This window comes from Brassica napus, chromosome C2 (assembly GCF_020379485.1).
Source record: "Brassica napus cultivar Da-Ae chromosome C2, Da-Ae, whole genome shotgun sequence".
NCBI classification, from domain to species: domain Eukaryota; kingdom Viridiplantae; phylum Streptophyta; class Magnoliopsida; order Brassicales; family Brassicaceae; genus Brassica; species Brassica napus.
This window is the reverse complement of record NC_063445.1, coordinates 16,682,974-16,705,824: the sequence shown is the minus strand read 5'-3', so window position 1 is coordinate 16,705,824 and position 22,851 is coordinate 16,682,974. Positions and strand designations below refer to the sequence as shown.

At 38.6% G+C, this 22,851-nt stretch overlaps 1 protein-coding gene and 1 non-coding gene across 2 annotated transcripts; one reads left to right on the top strand and one right to left on the bottom strand.

The window, feature by feature from the left end:
• The first annotated feature begins 326 nt into the window (after nt 1-326).
• Nucleotides 327-5,890, top strand: LOC106395603 (putative disease resistance protein At4g11170). The gene is made up of 4 exons (XM_013836008.3): nt 327-1,297; nt 1,416-2,520; nt 2,627-2,932; nt 3,998-5,890. The coding sequence occupies exons 1-4, from the start codon at nt 822-824 to the stop codon at nt 5,045-5,047; spliced, it is 2,937 nt and encodes a 978-aa protein (XP_013691462.1). The 5' UTR covers nt 327-821; the 3' UTR covers nt 5,048-5,890.
• Nucleotides 5,891-15,947: 10,057 nt separating this feature from the next.
• LOC125582599 lies at nt 15,948-16,054 on the bottom strand. The gene has a single exon (XR_007320056.1). It is a non-coding gene; the product is annotated as a small nucleolar RNA R71 (small nucleolar RNA).
• Nucleotides 16,055-22,851: the final 6,797 nt, after the last annotated feature.

Sequence of the window (22,851 nt, the reverse complement as noted above, 5' to 3'; positions counted from 1 at the left end):
ATATATATTAATCTTAATAATTAATTAAATTAGAGTTTTTACTTATATAATTTTTGTAATCATTTGTATTTTGTCATAACAAATTTTTTAAACCATGTATTATAAAATTTGAATGTGAGACTTTTAACAGTTTTAGTAATTTATAGCCGTTTGTAAAAATTCAAAATATAACATATACATAAAAAATAAATTTTTATTATATGGTTATTTATTGTGGTTGTTTAATTTATTTAATAGTTTAAAATTAAACAAATATGATAGAAGATACACTATTTTTTTATCAAATCTTTATTATTCAAAATCATTAATTGCCATATATATTTTAACCACATTAGGTAATTCCGTACATTTTATTTAAGGAAATAATAAAGTACATTAATGATGAATTTATTGTTAGTTTAATAAAAAACTTATTATATAATTAGATGGACCAACATATTTCTCTAATGATTTTAAGAATCATCCTATTATTGACATGTGGTTACAAAAATAAGTTGTACTTCTCAAATAATATACATAGGATGATAGAAGGATTCTTAAGATAGTTTGAGTTCCATTAAGTATCAGAAATCCGCTTGCAAGATTTGTCGTGTCTTTTGGACAAGATGAAAGAATGGTAAAACATGTGACTCAATCGTATTTGACACCTAGAATATTTTATATGTATTGACTTTAGGTTATTTATTTAATCGCTGACATGACCGATAAATCACCTACCTCCTGCATACTAAACACCATGGATCATTTCATAAGCTCCAGATATTGTCTCATAGAAATTACACAACGAACATAAAAAATACAGCTTTATATATATTATTTCCATGGCTTCTTATTGTTCTTCGTCTGGCTCTAGCTGTTGGAGATATGACGTCTTTCCCAGCTTCCGAGGAGAAGATGTCCGCGGAAATTTCCTCAGCCACTTGGTCAAAGAGTTTGAAAACAAGGGAATAATTACATTCAAAGATGATCTAATCGAAAGAAGCCATACAATCAGCCTGGAGATCATAGAAGCCATAAGAACATCTAAATTTTTTGTGGTGTTATTCTCAGAGAACTATGCTTCTTCTAGTTGGTGTCTGGATGAGTTGGTTGAGATATTAAAGTGCAAGGAAGAAAAGAGGCTAGAACTGCTACCAATTTTCTACAAAGTGAATCCAGCTGATGTAAGAAACCAGACTGGGCAATTTGGGGGTGGCTACCGAGAAACTTGTCAAGGGAAGGATAGTGAGAAACAAACTAAATGGAAGGCAGCCTTGATCAAAGCGGCAAATGTTGCTGGAGAGGCTTCTTATAACTGGTTAGTGTTTTGTTTTTTCAGCATGCAATTAAAGTTATAAAAGCGGTGTAGTTTCTAATGCCTAAGGTAGTTTAGGTTGAAAAATAGTTAATCCACAAGCTGGAATTTATCTTTTCAGGAAAAGTGAAGCAGATTTTATCACAAAAATCGCAAGAGATATATCGGCCAAACTCAATGCTACGCCATCAAAGGATTTTGAAAACGTAACTGGAATTGAATCCCATATGAGAAAGATGTTTCCACTTTTATGTTTAGAAGATAATGAAGTTAGGATGGTAGGGATTTGGGGTCCTCCAGGTATAGGTAAGACCACCATTGCCAGGGTGTTACACAGTCGCCTTTCTAGTGAATTCCGCTTTACGGTTCTTATGGAGAACGTTAGGGGAAACTATCAAAGAACTATTGACAGTGGCGAATACAACTTACAAGTACGTTTACAAACAGAGCTTTTGTCCAAAATATTTAACCAAAAAGATTTGAGGGTTAATCATTTAGGGACAATAGAAGAAAGGCTAAAGAGACAAAAAGTCCTCATTGTTCTTGATGATGTGAATAAGGTAGAGCAGTTAGAAGCCTTGGCTAACGAGATACATTGGTTTGGTCCTGGAAGTAGGATTATCATTACCACTGAAGATAAACAGATATTGGTAGGGCATGGAATCAACCATATATACGAGGTTAAATTGCCATGCAGAAAAACAGCAGTTGAGATCTTATGCATCTATGCTTTCAAACAAAGTGCACCACCAGAAGGTTTCATGGACGTGGTGGTTGAAGTAGCAGAGATCTCTGGTCATCTTCCTTTGGGTCTCCGTGTCTTAGGTTCTCATATGCGCGGAAAGAACAAGGATCGGTGGAAACTTGAACTAAGAAGACTCACAACTAGTCTTCATGAAAAGGTGGAGAAAATGCTAAAAATTAGCTATGATGAGTTACATGTTAGAGATAAAGCTCTGTTCCTTCACATTGCATGTATGTTCAATGGTGAGAATATTGATCTAGTGACGCAACTACTTGTCAATAGTGACTTAGATGTGAGTCTTGGGCTCCAAGTCTTGCTTGATAAATCTCTCATTCAAATAACTGCTGATAGAGAAATAGTAATGCACAATTTGTTACAAAAACTGGGAAGAGAAGTCGTTAAGCAGCAATCAAGCGACCCTGGAAAGCGTCAGTTCTTGTTCAATACAAAGGAGACTTGTAACATACTTGGGAATAATACAGTACGTATATTAACAAACTTTGATCGTGAGCTTGGCTTATGAACTTGTTTGGCGTTTTCACATGTTTTATTTTTTGCATTGGTAACAAATATATAATAATCTACAGGGGTCAGGAAAAATACTTGGTATATCATTAGATATATCCGAGATCCAAAATGATCTCTCCCTGAGTGAGAGAGTCTTTGAAGACATGCGCAACCTCATGTTCCTAAGATTCTACGACAAGACAATTGATGAAAAAACAAGTTTGAAACTGCACCTACCTCGGGGGCTAAACTACTTGCCTACTCTAAGTTTATTACATTGGGTTGCATATCCAATGAAGTATATTCCTTCTCAGTTTCGTCCAGAAAGTCTTGTGGAACTCCGCATGATGCATAGCCAAGTGGAGAAGCTTTGGGAAGGCACCCAGGTTAGCTCTTGTTCTTCGTATAGTTTTTTCATATATTTAAGGCTCCGCTCGACTTATATTCATTGAATGATAGCGATTTTTGTGTCAATTAGAAATACAACACTTGAAATTTTAAACAATATATCAACACTTTCAAATGTTCATTAAGAAAAATAAGATTTAAAATAACCAAAATTTGTGGAAATATATATGTATATATATATAAATTGATAAAATAATCTTTTAACTTTCAAATTTAAGTGAGAAACTCTCAATTCATAAACGCCCCAAATTGCTTATATTTATTGATCAAGCCATGTCAAACACGCGATTAGTGAACCGTTAAACATCTTCAACAAACGTATACAGTTTAAGCTTTGAAATAGGTTGGAATTAATATATGCGTATCCCATAAGTAAATCAAACAGTATGAGAATTCATATGTATTATAATATCTTCAGTCTGTTGATACAAATTATATTTATGTTTATTTGTAAGTATGAAATTATATTAATATTTATTAGTTGTATTTTAAAGAGTTAGTAACCTCACACCAAAATCTCATATTTTAAAAGTTTTGTTGTGTGAGTTTTTTAAGTTTTTAGATATTCATCAATAAAGTGTTAATATTTTGGTTTCTACGTAAAAATAAATTTTAATATAATTTCATATTATCATTGAGAGTTTTCACATAGCTTTCATCATTAAAATAAAAAAAATTAACTAAAAGTAAGAAATTGAGTGAAGAGAAAACTATCATATATTTTGGAAAATTTTACATTCCAATGATCACTTTTTAATGGTAAAAAAATAAAATGTAATTATCATATAAAAATAAAAGGTAATGGTATAAAATGTTTATCATATAAAATGTAATTGTATCATCTAGTATTAATATTTTTTGCCAGAAGTTTACATAGTTTGTAACCATTTGATGATGCTCTTTCTGTCTCTTTAATTAGTGTTTTTCATACATTTCTTATAAACATCTCCCGGGTGATTCAAACATGATTATAATATAAAATTACGCTCATATGTTATTATCTTATTGATACCTTCTTTGTTTGATGTACTTCTTGCATTCAGACCCTTGCATACCTCAAGACGATAGATTTGAGCTTCTCCAAGAACTTGAAAGAAGTTCCTGATCTTTCAAAGGCTATAAGTCTTGAGACACTGTGTCTCCAAGGTTGCGAAAGCTTGGTGGACCTTCCTTCCTCTGTCTTATATCTTCAGAAACTAAAATGGTTAAGGACGACTATGTGTGCAAAGCTAAAAGTTGTACCACCTAACATCAATCTGGCATCTCTGGAGGTTGTTGACATGGAAGGATGTTCACAGTTGAAAACTTTTCCGGATATCTCAAAGAACATCGAGACAACCTTTATGGGAAACACAGGGATAGAAGAAATACCTCCATCAGTTGGTCAATGGTCTCGCCTCGAATCGCTTGATATAAACAGCTGTAGAAACCTCAAAATGTTTTCACATCTTCCCAAGACTTTAGTATATCTATACCTAACTGGTAGTGGTATTGAAATGATCCCAGATTGCATCAAAGATCTTCAGTGGCTGTACTACTTATACCTCGATGGTTGCAAAAGACTTGTATCACTGCCGGAGCTTCCAGGTTCAATTAAGATTCTCTCAGCAAACAATTGTAAATCACTTGAGAAAATATCTTCATCTTTCAACAGTCCAAAAGCAAGAGTAGAATTTAGCAAATGTTTGAGTCTAGATGGAGAAGCACGGAGAGCAATTATGCAACAATGGATTTACAAGAGAGCATGTTTACCTGGCCGAGAAGTTCCTCCGGAATTCAATCACCGTGCGAGAGGAGATTTCTTGACCGTCAATCTTGGAGATGTTGCAGCTTCTGGATTTAAGGCTTGCCTCTTGCTTTTGCCAAGCGGGAGTAACAAAGTTTGCACTGTATATTGTCATCTCATAGGTAAGGAAGGTCGCCTCATTGCAAAACATAGATTTGGGGGAGTTTTCAAGGACTTTGTCGCAGCGCATCTGTTTATATTTTACTCTGTCTTACTTGAACAAGTGGACGTGATACGGTTTGAATTCAGCAGCATACACTACGAGATTACTGAATGTGGTGTACAAATATTGACTGATGCTTCATAGAGTAGCAGCAATGGATCAGGGTTACCATTAAGTCATTACCAAACTAAAGAGCGACGAATCATATGTGAGGCCTTGATGTCTCTTGGGCCATCCTGGGCTAGCTACTGGGCTTCGTACAAGACCTGAAAAAATAAGGAAATTGGATTAGTTTCATCATTATCCAAGAAGTTTATAAATCTTTATAAACTTAGGATAAACATGTTATTCCTTTTACAACAAGGAATCACATTAGATAATCTTGTATAATAGAGGTCTAGACTCTCATTGTTAGACACAACAACAAAACATATAATCTCTCATAGAACACACAACTAGTGCGAGGCTTGTAATCTTTTCGATTCATAGTGATATAGAGTTTGTCTCCGGTTTGGAGAGAACTCGCCAAACATATTGGTGTGTCGATTCATGTGTTACAAGAATAGCCAAGGTCGATTCTCTACAAGTGGCATCAGAGCTTAGACTAACAGAGATCCAAGTTATAGAGATTCGAAGCCAAGGTTCAATAAACAAGCAAGGAGAATTCTTATCTGGTTTGGTGAAGAATACTCTGCTCGTTGGTATTGAAGCTTGACGGTCACGGCGTGTTACAGCAACCTGCAAACAAAGAAACAAAGTTTACGGGTTAATAAAGGATGAAAGCAACTTCAAGGAAATTTGAAGTGGAGAAATTCGATGGGAAGGATAACTTTGGTCTATGGAAGTATAAGATGCTATGTCAGCTTGAGATAGTAGATTTAGGTTCTGTTCTTAAGGAGGAAACTCCTTCTACGGATGTTGAAGGTGAAGAACAGAAGGATACTAAACCTGATCCTAAGGAGCAAGACCGGAAGCTGCGTACAAAGAATCTGATCAGTATGTGTCTATCTGATTTTATTCTACGGAAGGTCATGCATGAGCCAACGGCATTGGCTATGTGGAAGGCTCTAGAAGCTGAGTATCAGACCAAGGCGTTACCTAATCGAATCTACATGAAACAGAGATATGCAGATTTCAGAATGGAAGAACACAAGACCATTGAGAAAAATTTGGATGTGTTTCTGAAACTTGTGGCTGATCTAGCAAGTATCGACATTAAAATCAGTGAAGAAGATCAAGCTATTCAGATCTTAACAAGTCTACCTAAGCAATATGAGTCTCTCGTTGATGCATTAAAATACGGCAGCGGAAAAGAGACTTTAACAGTCTGTGATGTTACAAGCTCATCTTATTCTAAGGAAGTTGAATTAAGGGAGAAGGGACTTCTTAACAAGTCTAAAGGTAACTCAGAGGGTCTGTTTGCTGGCGGCAACAGAGGCAGAGGTGAGAAAAAAACAACAAAACATATAATCTCTCATAGAACACGCAACTAGTGCGAGGCTTGTAATCTTTTCGATTCATAGTGATATAGAGTTTGTCTCCGGTTTGGAGAGAACTCGCCAAACATATTAGTGTGTCGATTCATGTGTTACAAGAATAGCCAAGGTCGATTCTCTACAAGTGGTATCAGAGCCAGGTTGCAGCGATTACCTTGAAGACATGTGGTTGCAGCGAGGAAACGTCTACAACAAAGCTGTAAACTTAAATCTATTAGTTTACATGGTTAAGTTCTTGAAGGAATTGAAGAAACAATTATGTTTGTTACCTAAAGGAAGCAACGGTGGTGAAGAGACGTCGACACCAGGAGCTGGGAATTAAACAAGGAGATATGTTTAATAATTTTAGCTAAGGAGTTTCATTACAGGTTACAAAGGGGGCTTGAGACACGTATCAAAGAGGAGGAAGTCAAGGCAAAAGGAGATACAAGCCTGGTTTGGTAATGTCGTGAGGTTGGTGTGCAAGAGGAACGTTGTCACCGGAGAATCACGGAAGTCAAGCTGAATTCATCAAGGGACGAGCTGAAAATTGAAATCAAAGGTTAGGGTTTTGTTTAAATGTCTAAGGAAAGAGACAAGGAGGAACAAACGGAACCTGAGATGTGAATGGTGGAGGCGGTGGAAGCTAACACCGGTGAACACAAGCGACGGTGATGTCGAGATCTTGTCTGGTTCACAGAGAATCGAAGAGAGGAAGTGTTCGGGAAGAGAAGAGAAGCAAGGATCGGAGAAGGCATGCATCTCTGGTGGGAGACGGAGTCGAGAACCAGACGGTGCGTCGGAGAAGACGAGGCGGCGAGCTCGTCGGTGCTTCGGGTTTCTTTTCGCAGAGGGAGAGAGAGAGAGAGAGAGTTTGAGAAGCGGAGAAGCCGGGGTGTGACCAAAGAGCCAAGGTGGAGAATGTGAGGCCTTGATGTCTACTGGGCCATCCTGGGCCGGCTACTGGGCTTCGTACAAGACTTGAAAAGAAAAGGAAATTGGATTAGTTTCATCATTATCCAAGAAGTTTATAAATCTTTATAAACTTAGGATAAACATGTTATTTCTTTTACAACAAGGAATCACATTAGATAATCTTGTATAAATAGAGGTCTAGACTCTCATTGTTAGACACAACAACAAAACATATAATCTCTCATAGAACACGCAACTAGTGCGAGGCTTGTAATCTTTTCGATTCATATATAGTGATATAGAGTTTGTCTCCGGTTTGGAGAGAACTCGCCAAACATATTGGTGTGTCGATTCGTGTGTTACAAGAATAGCCAAGGTGGATTTTCTACATCTTACTCACTCATTTACGTTTATTATGTTTATCAAAGAACTATAAACTGACAATATTTCCAATTTGTTTTTCATGTAGAATAGTTTTTGCGTCAGGGATGCTTGATTTCAAAGTACTCCATTCCCGCCCATAAATGTTGTGCTGGTTGAAGGATGTTTGCATTGCTGCTGAGAGGAGAGAAGAGTGAGAAAGAAAGAACAAAGAAAAAATTAAGAAGAATGTAATAACAATACTATTCATGGTAACAATAAGTAAAATAGAATGTAATCTTATTCTATAAGAAAACAGATTTTCCTATTTTAACATTAAGTATCAAATTTTAAGAACATATATATATATTTGTTTTTAAATTCAAAACATCAAATATACAGAAAATCTATATTTTAGTTAAATTTTATATTTGTATTTTTATAGATTACAAATGAAAAAGGATGAACTGTGCATTTTGTAGGATCAATCTAAAAGAGTCAATGCTCGGGAGAACCGGATGATAAATCCATCAGAGAGTCCTGGATTTTGCATCGGATATGTGCTAATATCATTTAACAGGCAACTTGCTGGATTTTTTGGTGGTGTAGAGCTTCCTGAAAGTGTGAATGTTTCGATAATTATCTCATTGATCACAAGAGTGTATTTATACAAGTATTCATGTCTATCGATATCTACCGTATTTTAACTACGTAAAGATATGCATGAGAATATACTTAGGATATTGGAATATCCTAACTAACACTCCCCCGCAGTCGGAGTGGAGGTTCCCGAACGCTCAGGCTGGAGCGAAACTGTGTGAACAATGTAGACAGAAGTCCTTTTGTAAAGATGTCTGCGTATTGCAGATGTGTTGGGACGTGAAGAACTCGAACATGGCCCAAAGAAACTCTTTCCCGAACGAAATGAATGTCAATCTCGATATGTTTGGTCCGTTGATGATGAACTGGGTTCGAGGACAGGTAGACGGCAGAGATGTTGCCGCAGTAGGCTATCGTTGCCTTGGAGAGAGGACACCCGAGATCAAGGAACAAGTTTCGAAGCCACGTTGTCTCGGCCACTGCATTGGCCACACCACGATACTCTGCTTCGGCACTGGATCGAGATACAGTATTTTTCGCTTGGATGACCAAGAGATGAGGCTATCACCAAGAAACACACAGTAACCAGACGTTGGCCCATGCTCTATCGGTAGGAATCGATATCAATGTCTAGCCAAGTGTTTGCAGAAAGAACACTCAAGTGATCTTGCATATAGAATTGGTCCAAACGTGGACCGTGCATTGTGGTGCCGATCCATATTTGAGAGGCTGAAGAAACAGTCCGCAAGATAGTGTAAGAAGGTTCTAATAAGTATTTAGTGGCAGAAAATGTAGACAAAGAGTTTATGGTCTAACTAATTGTCTTACAGCAATCACCTTCATATGAAAGAAAAGAGAACACAGGTGTATAAGAAAACCAATTAGAGCCTCGTCAAGGAAGATGAATACTATACAATCTAAGACGTAAGCATGTTAAGAGAAGTTCCGTGACAAGTTTCTTAGTCTCCTATCAATTGCAGGATTTGAACCTGGGTGTTTTTGTCCGTTATCCAGGAAATTAGTCTTCCAAGTAGAAAGGCAACGAGAGAGATCAATGAAAGTTTAGATGTTTAGATGCATGTCTATTGTTCACCCAAATATTGTCATCCTGCCTGGACTCTCTGCAGATACTCATACAACACTGTAACAGTCATCTATAATCAGCTATCATATGATGGGTTTGGCGGAAACGACTGAAAGGAAAGAAAGGGTGAAACAATCATCACCAAAAGCTTCTCTTTTGTGGTATATTCCACATCGCTTTCTGAATGGTAAATCTTAATTTATTTAGATGAATTTATTTATCAACAAAAAAATAAAGAAGTTACATGTTGGAGTGTTTTCGTACAACTTTTGACTTTGTAAAAGCCATGTCATGATGAATCCTCTATTGGTGATGGGATAACCCAACTTTCCTATCTTACGCCCGAGAAAGTCTCCGAGTTCCTCAGCAGCAGCAGCACCTCGGGTGCATTTAGTTCTTACATGAGATTTGTGATATTCCTTACCCATGTCACATTTTTCTCATCCATTCCGGATTCCGCCCACCCAGGTCGAGAGTGGTTTTCATTTACCGGTGAGTAGGTGGTCTAAGTTCATATGACTACAAGTGGTCACGGAGCGAGTAATAGTATAATTTTCAGATTTATTTCGTATTTTACGGATATCTAATATTCACGGAGCGAGTAATAGTATAATTTTCAGATTTATTTCGTATTTTACGGATATCTAATTTTTTGGATATCTAAAAAATTCATGGATATTTGTGAATATTTACGAATATCACATCCACTTTGTTTAATAGTAAATTTAGAAGAAGAAAAACTATACAAATTTGTTTTCAAAAAAATTCTTAGATGATATAAAATACAGTCAATTGGGTTTGATGACTATGGACTAATCCGGTCCAAATTAAAATGGTCATGATATGGTCAAACATCACCCATTAATTGGCCCTTATATAACTCTAAACCCAAAGTTTATGATTAGTTAATCCTATGGGTATAAGGGTATATTTACCTTTCAATAAAACTTCATTTGGTCATTTTTTTCTTTGAGTTTTTTTTTTGTGAAAATAAACTAAAAAAGGTTATCCTAGAAAATTCATCTTATGAAAAACAACATAATTTAACTGTCACACACTATTTTAATAAATACAAAAGTTAAATTGAAATGTTAAACTACTTATATTCTGAAACAACAACAAGAAAAAAAGAAATTCTAAAACTATTTATATTATGAAACAAAGAGTGTAACGGTCCGAAACACGTGGCCCAAATTTTTTTGGATTTTTAAGAGGAAAGCCCGCTAAGTCCATGACCCATTAGGATTAAACCTAAATATTTTCTCTCTTTTCTTATTAACAGAAAGCTTCATTCCTTGTTTTTCTCTATTCTAACACCAGAGCGAAACCCTACAAATATCTAGAGAAACCAGGAAGCCCTAGTCGTCAAGCTTACCCCCCTCTCTCTCTCTCTCTCTCTCTCTCTCTCTCTCTCTCTCTCTCTCTCTCTCTCTCTCTCTCTCTCTCTCTCTCTCTCTCTCTCTCTCTCTCGCATCTCTCTTTGCCAAACCACCGCCTCACCTCCGTGGGCAAGCCGAGCCGCCGGTTGTGTTCTTTTGATTATGAGTTCTCATTTTCAAACCTCTCTCCTTTTAACTCTTGAAAGTTTACTTGTGGATAAGTAAAAGACTAGTGTGGAGGAGTTGATATCTTGTGAATCTGCATGATTCTAACTATCATTTAGTGTATATATTAATCATTTAGAGTGCCATTTAGACATCATTAGGTTGCATTTCCATGCATAAGTCCATATCAGGTGTTGGATATGCCATTTGGTGAGTTTAGAACATCTAGAACTTGATTGAAGGCAAAATGAGTGATTTTGGTCGAGAAACAAAATGGAGACCAAGTGTCCCAGCGGCTTAGTGCCTCCACAGCGGCCTAAACGCCAGGCCACAAAGCCGCTGTGAATCCTAGACGACATTACCTCATTCCACGGCTAAAGTGTTGGAGCGGCCTATTTCCCAGCGGCCTATTGCAGCGGTATGTCGCGGCCACGAAGTTTTGATGTCAATTTGCGCGAGCTCACTCGGCCTGCTGCACCGGTATGAGAGGCCGCGGCTAAGGAATCGTCAAGGCGTCCACATCCAAGTGTTGGAGCGGCCTATGTCCCAGAGGCCTGACGACGTCCAAAAACCAGTTGCGACACTTAGAAAAATCAGCAACTCTGTTTTTACCAATTTTTATCCCTTCGATTTAAGAGCACTATAAATACATTTTAGACCTAATTTTGGGACATAACTTGTTTTCTCTCAAAATACATTGATACTTTGGAGAAAGTTTAAATCTTTAGTAATCTAAACTTTCTTTCTTGAGTAATTTGAGTCTATCTCATCTTCTTAACATGATTTCTCTTGAATCTATTATGAGTTTAAGGTTAATCATGAAGATTAGTGAGTAGACTTTTTTTGGATTCATGGGTTAGGATTATTAGGATGATTAAGTGATGATCTAGAATGTTTATAGTAGATTAATATGTTTCCTTGCTTGATTGAGTGATCTTAATGCTAATCTAGAGTTGGTCATTTTAGATTAGAAATCTAGACATTTCATTACCCGAAAGGTGTTCGATAAAATGTCTGAGTCAACTCAACATGCTCTTAGCTTACCCTACCAAAGACATTTGATGTTAGGGGAGTTTAGATAGTTCAATGATTTGTTCTTAATGATTGCTTGATTGACACAAACCAAAGACATTTGATGTTTGATCAATGAGAGTAAATGAGCATTTGTCTTGACAAAGAACTTGCTTAGGAATGTTATCTAGACTTAGGGAAATGTGTTGATTGAAACCTTGCCATTTTAGATTAAATTTTAGTCATCTGAAATCAAATTCCTATACCCATGATTCATCCCTTATCCATTTGCTTGAAAGTTGCTAGTTAATTGTGTTAGGGTCTTGTTAGTTATTCAAATCACTTCGTTACATTGAATGCACTTAGCTTAAGTATGAACCTGTATTTTCATTGAATTGAAACACTTAGAAATAGATTGACATCTAAAATACTACTTTGATTTGAACCTTGGACCCTTGAAAAGTCCATTTCAAATTTGCGCCGTTGCCGGGGAGCCTAACTTTCAGTACAACAACTACCAACAAAAGCCTTTCTACAACAACCAACAAGGTGGTTACCAAGCTAGACAAAACTACTCTCAAGGCTTCCCCTCCAAAGGAAAGCAGTCTACGCAAGGCCAAGCCGGATCTTCTACTTCTGCTCCACAAGAGAGTAGCACTGATACAATGTTGAAACAGATCTTGGAGTCCCAAACTAGAAGCGAGAAGCACATTGGATATAAGCTGAAGAACCTTCACACCAAAGTTGATGGAAGCTACAATGATCTCAACAACAAGTTCTCCAACCTTGCTTCCAACTTCAAAGCTTTGGAGAATCAGTTTGCCTTTATGCCTTCAACCTTCAAGCGCCCAATGGGATCTCTACCAGGGAAATCAGAGCAGAATCCCAAAGAGTATTGCAATGTTATCCTCTCTACTACTTCTTCTGAGATTGAGTTGCGTGATCATGAGAAAGAGGTGGATCAGATTGAAAGCCTCTCGTATAGAACATAATTTATTTCCCAAGCTGCATCACAAATTGTGGATAAGACTGAACACAAGGCTACAGAGAGGGTTAAGGCACAAGCTGAACTGAAGGTTGCAGCATAGATTCTGAAGAGAGATGAGCACAAGGCCGAGAAACAAGTTGAAAGAGAGGCTGTGCAGAAGCTAAAGGAAGTTAAGTTGGAAGGAACCACTAAAGTTGAGCAGTCACCTTATGATAAGCTCCCATTTCCACAAAGGGTCCTCACCAAAGCTCAAAAGAAGGTGATCTCCAAGTTCAGAAAGCACATGAGTGCTGTAGGACTAAAGCTTCCAGAGATCTCTCATATGCGTGATGCTCATGTCCAAATGATGCTCATGTCCAAATGATGCTCATCAAGGACATTCTAGCTCACAAAGAAGAAGTAGCAGAGCTTCTTGACATCTCTACTTTGCAGCTTGATCCACCAGTCACACCAAAGTCTATTTTAAAACTAGAAACCCAAGGGAAATTCACATTGTCTTGCTCCCTTAGTAAGTTCACACTTGATGATGCTCTTGTTGATTCTGGTGCAAGTGTGAATGTGATCTCAATGGAGATGGTGAAGACTCTTGGGATTGAAAACATGGAGCCAAATACATCTTTACTAATGTTTGGGGACTCCTCTTCTACAACCCCAATTGGTCTCATCAAGGACTTTCCTTTGAAGATTGGAGCTTGCACCATTCCTATTGACCTCACTGTTTTGAAGATGACAACTGAGAAGAGAGTCCCATTGATCCTTGGCACACCATTTCTCACAACAGTAGGAGCTTGCAATGACTTTGCCAACAAGAAGGTCACACTCTTCAATGTGAACAAAGTTGTCTCCTACCCAATCAAGTCTCCAATGATGAATGTTGATTATTGTGGAACCTGATATCTTGCATATTTACATTATTTTATCCATTCACCCATGCGCATTTTGATCATATAGACTAGGATTTAGCCATGTTTAGGTTGCATTTTGCATACATGAGTCTTTATCAGGTATTGGAGTACCACATGGAGTTCTTTGAGACATTTGGGTGCGTTTGGAGCTCAAAAGAGGTGATTAAGGTGATCATTGGACGAGCAATGCATGAGAGCGACCTACCGGAGCGACGCCATGAACTCGCTCGCCATTTACGCTTCGGAGCGACCTCCTAGAGCGACAAGGCGAAGTCGCTCCAGCTCCTAAAGCGACCTCACCACAGCGACACCCAGAGGTCGCTCGGGTTGTGTCGATTTGAGAGCGACGAACAAGCCGGGAGCGACCTCCTAGAGCGACACCCTAAGGTCGCTCGCGTCTATGGTTTCTGAGCAAGCCCGGAGCGACGTCTTCAGAGCGACACAGCCAGGTCGCTCGCGAAGAAACGACCCGAAAGCGACGTCTTCGGAGCGACACAGCCAGGTCGCTCGCGAAGAAACGACCCGGGAGCGACCTCTCGCAGCGACGAGCCGAGGTCGCTCCGCGTCTATTTGTTTGGCCGAATTCAAGTTTTCTCAAGGGCCTTTTGGTCATTTCATTATGCACGTTTTTACTTTTCAAAACCTATGTTTTTAAGTATCTTTTTGTAGCCACCAAAAAGACAATCTCTTGGCTGAAGAACAACTAGTAAAAGACTTCTTATTTTGATTCAGATTTCATTGCTTTCATCTTGTGTTCTTGTTGATTTCTTATTTATTCCTCTACATGATTAATCTGAAATCCAATATGGGTTTAAGAGGAATCATGGAGATTAGTGAGTAATCACCTTTTGAATTCATGGGTTAGGGAGATCAAGGGTGATTAGGTTAGTTCTAGGATGTTTTAGTGTAGATCATTCTTGTTCCTTGCTAGTAGAGTATTCATAATGCATCTTCTGAGTTTGCCACTCAAAAGTTGATCAATAGGCATTTTCCACCCAAAAGGTGTTTGATGAAATGCCTGAGACAACTCTCCTAGGGTTTTAGTATACTTTGCCAAAGACATTTGTTGTTAAAGGTGCTAAGATAGCTAATAGACTTGTTAGTAATGATTGCTTTTACATTATTCAACCAAAGACATTTGATGTTTGAGATATGTTAGCAAATGAGCATTCATCTAGACATAGAGCTTTCTTAGAATTGTGTCTAGGCTTAAGGTCGATAGTTTGATTGATCATTTGCCATCCTTAGTTCGATACTTGATCACCCAAGGTCTAATCATATGCCCATGAGTTCTCTTTTCCCTTAGTCAAGAAAGTATCATTTTGCAATTGCTTTCTAGTATTAGTAGTAGTTTAAAACCCATCTAAATCATTGGTTGCATTTAGATTAAGTGAGTACTTGCATTCTCGGTGCTTTGATATCCCTCAGAACTGGTTCGACAATCATTTATACTACAACATTTGTCTTAGGAGCCTTGAAAACTCCTAACATCAAATTGGCGCCGTTGCCAAATTCTGAGTAGATTTAAACATTGAGATTTAGTCACTTGCTTGAGACTAAGTCATTTTAATTTTGTTTTGTTATTGATTCTTCTTCTTCACCTACCTTTCACTTTCAGGTGTATGAACTTGAGGAGCAGGGGTCCATCAAACCTAGTTCCAATAGTAGCAGACATCAGAGCTTTCGAGAGGGAGTGTGCTAGAGCTAGAAGAGAAGAAGAACAACAAGCCCACTTGCAGAGATTGGATATTGATATGGCAGATCAACCGCAAGGGGTAGAACACCAACCGCGGGCAGCTCGACCCTTTGGTACTTATGATCGGCCCAACATTCATGGTCATAGACTGGGAATCCGAGCACCGGTTATGGCAGCCAACAACTTTGAGGTCAAGTCAGGACTCCTCAACGTGATCGAGAAGAACAAATATCATGGCTTGTCTTTAGAGGACCCATTCGATCACTTGGACAAGTTCGACAGCTACTGTGGGTTGTCAAAAACCAATGGTATGTCCGAAGATGCCTTAAAGCTCAAGCTATTCCCTTTCTCTTTGGGGGATAAGGCACGACAGTGGGAGAAATCTCTACCAAGCGACTCAATCATCACTTGGGATGAGTGCAAGAGAGCATTCTTGGAGAAATTCTTCTCATCCTCAAGAACTGCTAAGCTGAGAAATGAGATCTCCAGTTTCCAACAGAAGAACTTGGAAGGATTCAGTGAAGCGTGGGAGAGATTCAAAGGCTATCAAACCAAATGCCCACATCATGGTTTCTCTAAGGAGAGCTTGCTCAGTACCTTCTACAGAGGTGCCCTTCCTAAGTACAGAGCCAGATTGGATACAGCTAGCAATGGGTTCTTCTTGGGAAGAACTGAAGATGATGCAGAAGAGCTGGTTGACAACATGGTGAAGAGTGATGCAGTCTACAGTGCAGATCACGACAGAGGCAGTAGGGGTGATGATAAGCAGACGAGGAAAGAGATCAAAGCTTTGGAAGACAAGATCGACCTACTCATTGCTGAAAAAGCCACCCAAGAGCAGCTGAAGTTTGTTGGTAACTCCAAGCAAGAAGATCCACCTGTTGTCCATGAGGTTGAGGGTTTGAAAGGTCAGGAAGAGTTGTGTTTCATCAACAACAATGGTAGCTGGTACAAAAAAAGAGCCCAACTTTCAGTACAACAACTACCAACATAAATCCTATCCCAACAACCAACAGAGTGGTTATTCGCTTAGAAACAACCAGCAAGGCAGCTATCAGCCTCAGCAAAACCCCTCGTCTGGTTCCTCTGCTCCTCAAGAGAGCAGCACTGATACCTTACTGAAACAAATCTTGGAGTCTCAGACTAGAAGTGAGAAGCATGTTGGTTATGAGTTGAAAAACCTTCATTCCAAGATTGATGGGAGCTACAATGAGCTCAATAACAAGTTCTCACATCTTGCTTCTACAGTCAAGAATTTAGAGAATCAGTTTGCTTCCATGAACACTCACCAGAATCGCCAGCAAGGATCTCTACCTGGAAAATCTGACCAAAACCCCAAGGAGGCCAAAGCTATCACCCTTAGGAGTGGTAAGCAGTTACCTCCTACAACCCTTACCAGGGATGCTGAGAAACTAGGTGAGGAGGTGGCCATCAACTTAGATGATGAAGTGGTGATTGTTGATGAGAAAATCAATGATGAAATCTTGGAGAAGATTGTGGAAGCCAAAGGTAAAGGAAAGGTCGGGGAAGAGAAGAAAACAGTGAAAGATGGTGAAGTTCTTGCTCCAGCAAGTGAAAATTCTTTTGTTCCTCCTCCCTATGAACCCAAACTTCCATTCCCTGATAGATTCAAGAGGCAGCTGCTAGAGAAGTACAAAGCTCTGTTTGAGAAGCAAATGAGTGAGGCTCAGGTTGCAATGCCCATCATCGATGCTTTCATGTTGATTCCTCAATACAACAGGTTCCTGAAAGATGTTGTAGCTGCAAAGAAGAAGGAGATGGAAGGCATGATGATTCTTACCCATGAGTGCAGTGCCATCATCCAGAGGCTTGATGTTCCAGAGAAGTTAGAGGATTCAGGATGCTTCACACTACCTTGTGCTCTTGGACCTATGGTATTTTAGAAATTTCTCTGCGATTTGGGAGCTAGTGTCAGCTTGATGCCTTTGTCTGTTGCAAAGAAGCTTGGATTCACTCAGTACAAGAAGTGTAGACTCTCTCTGGTGTTAGCTGATAGTTCAGTGAAGTACCCTGTGGGCATCTTAGAGGACCTCCCTGTGAAGATTGGAAGGTATGAGATACCTACAGATTTTGTGGTGCTTGAGATGGGTGAGGAGGCTCAAGACCCATTGATTCTTGGAAGGCCATTTCTAGCTACAGCAGGAGCAATTGTTAATGTGAAAGAGGGCACGATTGATCTCCATTTGGGTAAAGGGCATGTTCTCCACTTTGACATCAAGGGGAAAATGAAGAAACCAACTGTGTTCGGGCAAGCCTTCTACATTGAAGAGATGGGCACTCCTGCTGATGAGCACCTTAAAGAGTTACCACCTGAGGACGACGAGGAGGGAGCATCTCCCTCTACTCATTCCCTATAGAAGGTAACCCACTACTTTCCCTTGTATATACCATTTCGTTTTTGCATATTAGTTTTCTCTTTTTGGGTATCTCTCTCTCCTTGACAACACAGAGACTGTGTCATTTAAGTTTGGGGGAGGTACCAAGTATTTGATCACGTTTGCTTTGATGATTTTGAGTCTCATGCATTGCATTATACATATATATTTGAATAAAAAAAATCATTTAGTTTACATCATTTGCATTTCTAGGAGAGTCTAGAGCATATAGGTTGCATTTACTTGCATTGGGAGCAGTGATTTGAAATGCCTTGTAAAGAACATTACTTTGCACCTGAGTAGCTTATGCACCTCTCAAAAAGACTTGTATGCTTCGAGCCTTGAAAACTCTCCCTGAAACTTGTTGATTGCTGAAACTCAGTCATTGAAGCCAACTACAACCTTATTTGAACTGAACGAACTTAATGCATCTTGCTCATGGTCCCTTGTGTACTGAATCATGGATATACACACTTGAGTTGTCACATCCTTTATGTCAATCTTTTTTCACAAACTCTAGTGGTACACCATTCCCAAAATCCCTTCCTCCTTTTAAGCTTTCATTATTTGATGAGTGAGGCCTTTTTCGGAAAGCCTTACATGTGCATAATGTTGAGAGTATCGGGAACGACAATGCTTGGTCTTCATTCTTGCTAGATTAGGCACTCTATTGTCTAGCTATAGGTGGGGGTGAGTGTGGTGACTATGGTTTGGAAGCATGAAAAGTTCGAAGGAAAAGAATAGACTCTTTGTGTTTAAATGGATAATCTTATTGGAATTAGTAGATAAACGTCTAGCTCGATTTTATAAAAAGTCTTGGCCCCCGAAAAAAAAAACAAAACAAAACAAATATATAAAAAAAAAGAGAAAAAAAAGAAAAAGGGGCTAGCAAAGTTGTTTAGAGCTAAGATTTGTTTAGAAGTTGAGAAAATCCTTTATAGATTTCAAAGAAAAAGAGTTTTATGTGCAAAGTATTCTTGGGATCTTTTGGTGAGAGATGAGAATTGGGTTTGATATTGGGAAGTGATTGTGTAACCTGTATGTTTGGGAAAAGGGTAGAACAATGGAGATTGAGCATTGTATGCATGAGTTGGTCCATTTCTTAGATATATTATGTGCAATGTCAAGGCTACTTGTTTTGAGAGTAAACCACTTTAAAAGATCATGGATTTTGAACCTCTTGACCCACTTGAATAAAAGTCTTCCCTTACTCAACCAAATGATTTGGACCAATTGACCATTTGCAAGAATTCACTTGATGCCATGCTTAATGAACTTGAGAGTTGACTGATTTGCATGTGTGAATGCATGATGATGAGTGTAGGGATGAAAAGAGTTGAGATAGGCCTAGATAAGCTAAAATATAATGAGAGAGGGTGTACTAATGCTGAATTTAGATGTTTATTTGAGTGCTTTTTGTGTTCCTTTTGGCTATGAGCTCCCACCTTCGAATCTCTCTCCCTATGAGTTCTAGAAAGTTCACTTGAGGACAAGTAAAAGAATAAGTTTGGGGGAGTTGATATCTTGCATATTTACATTGTTTTATCCATTCACCCATGCGCATTTTGATCATATAGACTAGGATTTAGCCATGTTTAGGTTGCATTTTGCATACATGAGTCTTTATCAGGTATTGGAGTACCACATGGAGTTCTTGGAGACATTTGGGTGCGTTTGGAGCTCAAAAGAGGTGATTAAGGTGATCATTGGACGAGCAATGCATGGGAGCGACCTACCGGAGCGACGCCATGAACTTGCTCGCCATTTACGCTTCGGAGCGACCTCCTAGAGCGACAAGGCGAAGTCGCTCCAGCTCCTAGAGCGACCTCACCACAGCGACACCCAGAGGTCGCTCGGGTTGTGTCGATTTGAGAGCGACGAACAAGCCAGGAGCGACCTCCTAGAGCGACACCCTAAGGTCGCTCGCGTCTATGGTTTCTGAGCAAGCTCGGAGCGACGTCTTCAGAGCGACACAGCCAGGTCGCTCGCGAAGAAACGACCCAAGAGCGACGTCTTCGGAGCGACACAGCCAGGTCGCTCGCGAAGAAACGACCCAGGAGCGACCTCTTGCAGCGACGAGCCGAGGTCGCTCCGCGTCTATTTGTTTGGCCGAATTCATGTTTTCTCAAGGGCCTTTTGGTTATTTCATTATGCACATTTTTACTTTTCAAAACCTATGTTTTTAAGTACCTTTTTGTAGCCACCAAAAAGACAATCTCTTGGCTGAAGAACAACTAGTAAAAGACTTCTTATTTTGATTCAGATTTCATTGCTTTCATCTTGTGTTCTTGTTGATTTCTTATCTATTCCTCTACATGATTAATCTGAAATCCAATATGGGTTTAAGAGAAATCATGGAGATTAGTGAGTAATCACCTTTTGAATTCATGGGTTAGAGAGATCAAGGGTGATTAGGTTAGTTCTAGGATGTTTTAGTGTAGATCATTCTTGTTCCTTGCTAGTAGAGTATTCATAATGCATCTTCTGAGTTGGCCACTCAAAAGTTGATCAATAGACATTTCCCACCCAAAAGGTGTTTGATGAAATGTCTGAGACAACTCTCCTAGGGTTTTAGTATACTTTGCCAAAGACATTTGTTGTTAAAGGTGCTAAGATAGCTAATAGACTTGTTAGTAATGATTGCTTTCACATTATTCAACCAAAGATATTTGATGTTTGAGATATGTTAGCAAATGAGCATTCATCTAGACATAGAGCTTGCCTAGAATTGTGTCTAGGCTTAAGGTCGATAGTTTGATTGATCATTTGCCATCCTTAGTTCGATACTTGATCACCCAAGGTCTAATCCCTATGCCCATGAGTTCTCTTTTCTCTTAGTCAAGAAAGTATCATTTTGTAATTGCTTTCTAGTATTAGTAGTAGTTTAAAACTCATCTAAATCATTGGTTGCATTTAGATTAAGTGAGTACTTGCATTCTCGGTGCTTTGATATCCCTCAGAACTGGTTCGGCAATCATTTATACTACAAAATTTGTCTTAGAAGCCTTGAAAACTCCTAACATCAGAACCATCACTTGTGGAGAACCTTCCATTGAAAAGATTTAAGGATGAAATGGTTGTTAGTGAAAAAGAAGGTCTTGATGGAGAGTCCTCTAAAGAGATGTGTGATGATCACTTGGAAAGTGCTACAAAGGAGGAGGTGCGTAGAGCCACAAAGGCTGCTCATGACAAGAAGAAGATGATGAAAGAACCTCACCCTCACCTCTTTATATGATGCCACACACTCTCACTCTTCACCCAATGAAGTTCAAGGATGGAGCTATTGAATACAAGATCAAATGCAAGGGAAAGTCTACACCATTCTCAAGTGCAAAGGCCATCATCACTCCACAGCTCCAAGATGATCCAATCAAGCTTCAAGAGCTTCTCTCTCAAGTCCTCACCATCACTCTTGAAGGTGGGAAAGATCCTCCTCTTCACTAGCCCATTGGAAGGAAAGTCAAGCTAGAGACTTAAAACAAGCTCACTTGGGAGGAAGTTCCATGGTATCTTTTGTATATATTTCTATATGTATATTTTTCTTGCTTTAGTGTGTTTGAATAAGCTTAGGAACAAGTTTGGGGGAATTCTCAAAAATTCCCAAAGGTCATGTCGAAAATTCCAAGGTGACAACAAGCCATCCCTCCTCACTTCCCTTCTCTCATGACAGCCAACTTCAGGTAAGTGCATTCTACCTTTGTCAATACTTAGTTATCATGTTTATGTCTTTCTCTTAGATCTCTCCTTTGAGCTTGTTCTCACACAAGGGACTGTGTGAAGTAAGTTTGGGGGAGAGTCTACTATCTCACATTGTGTTTTGTTTTGTCTACTTGTCATTAAGTCTCATGCATTGCATTGTGAATAATTATTTGCATAGAAAATTCACAAAAATTGAAAAATTTCGAAAATCATAAAAATAAGAATTTAGTTGCATCATTTGCATCTTTAGGATTGAGTCTAGAAGCATTTAGATTGCATTCATGCATTGGGAGAAACCTTGTAAAAAACACATGTCTAGAACTCAATCTAACATCCTAGCCAAACATATCAAGTAGCTTAAGCATCTATTGAAAAAGCTTGTAAGCTTCGAGCCTTGAAAACTCTTCTTGAAACTTGTTGTTTGTTTGATGATTGACATTGTTCTTGAAACCAACTCCAAATGAACTAAGGCTTAATGAGCTTAATTTCTCTTGCATATGGGCATTTGCATACTTGATCATGGATATTATACACATTTGGGTTATCTTTCTCCTTTGTACCAATCTTTGTTAACCCAAATGACACTCCCATACCCATTAACCCTCACCATTCTTTGAGACCAAACATTGATTTGCTTGAGTGAGGTCTCTTCTTGATAGCTTGTCATGTGCTAAATCTTAAGAGTATTAGGAGCGACAATGGGTTGTTCTCATCTTTGCCTAGCATTAAGACCTCATTTAAGCTAGCCTCTAGGATGGTTGTTGGGTTTGAGATTTTAAATTCTTTTGATCTTGGGAATGGGAGAGATTGAGTGAAAGAAAATGAATCAAAAAGAGTGCCTAAAGAAAGAAACCTCTAGGGACAAAAAAAGTTAGAAAAGAAAAAACTCTAGAGTATCAATAGAACCCCTTTAAAAAAAACAATAAATGAGTGGGGAAAAGAAAAAGAAAAGAGATGAGCCAAGTAAAAATCAAAAAGATTGTCCCTAGTTGGTTGAATCAAAGAAGAGAAAAGAGAGTGATCATTGGGTGAGAGATGAAAGTGGGTGTATCTTTGGGTTTTGGGATGATGAAAAGAAGGGTAGAACCTGAAATCATTTAGAAAAGGGGTAGAATGAAGAGAACAAAGCATTGTATGCATGAATTGCTCTTTTTCTTAGATAAATTTTGCATAATGATCTTGCTCCTATTCTTGAGTGTGAGTCACTATAAAAAATGCATTTGAAACCCATTTTTCTTCACATTAGACCATCTTCTCTCACCAAGCCAAATGATT

Excerpts from the sequence above, each read along its gene's own strand:
- LOC106395603 (XM_013836008.3), top strand. The coding sequence starts at position 822 with ATGGCTTCTTATTGTTCTTCGTCTGGCTCTAGCTGTTGGAGATATGAC. Across the intron at positions 1,298-1,415 it reads GGAGAGGCTTCTTATAACTG|GAAAAGTGAAGCAGATTTTA; the intron begins GTTAGTGTTTTG and ends TTATCTTTTCAG. Across the intron at positions 2,933-3,997 it reads AGCTTTGGGAAGGCACCCAG|ACCCTTGCATACCTCAAGAC; the intron begins GTTAGCTCTTGT and ends TCTTGCATTCAG.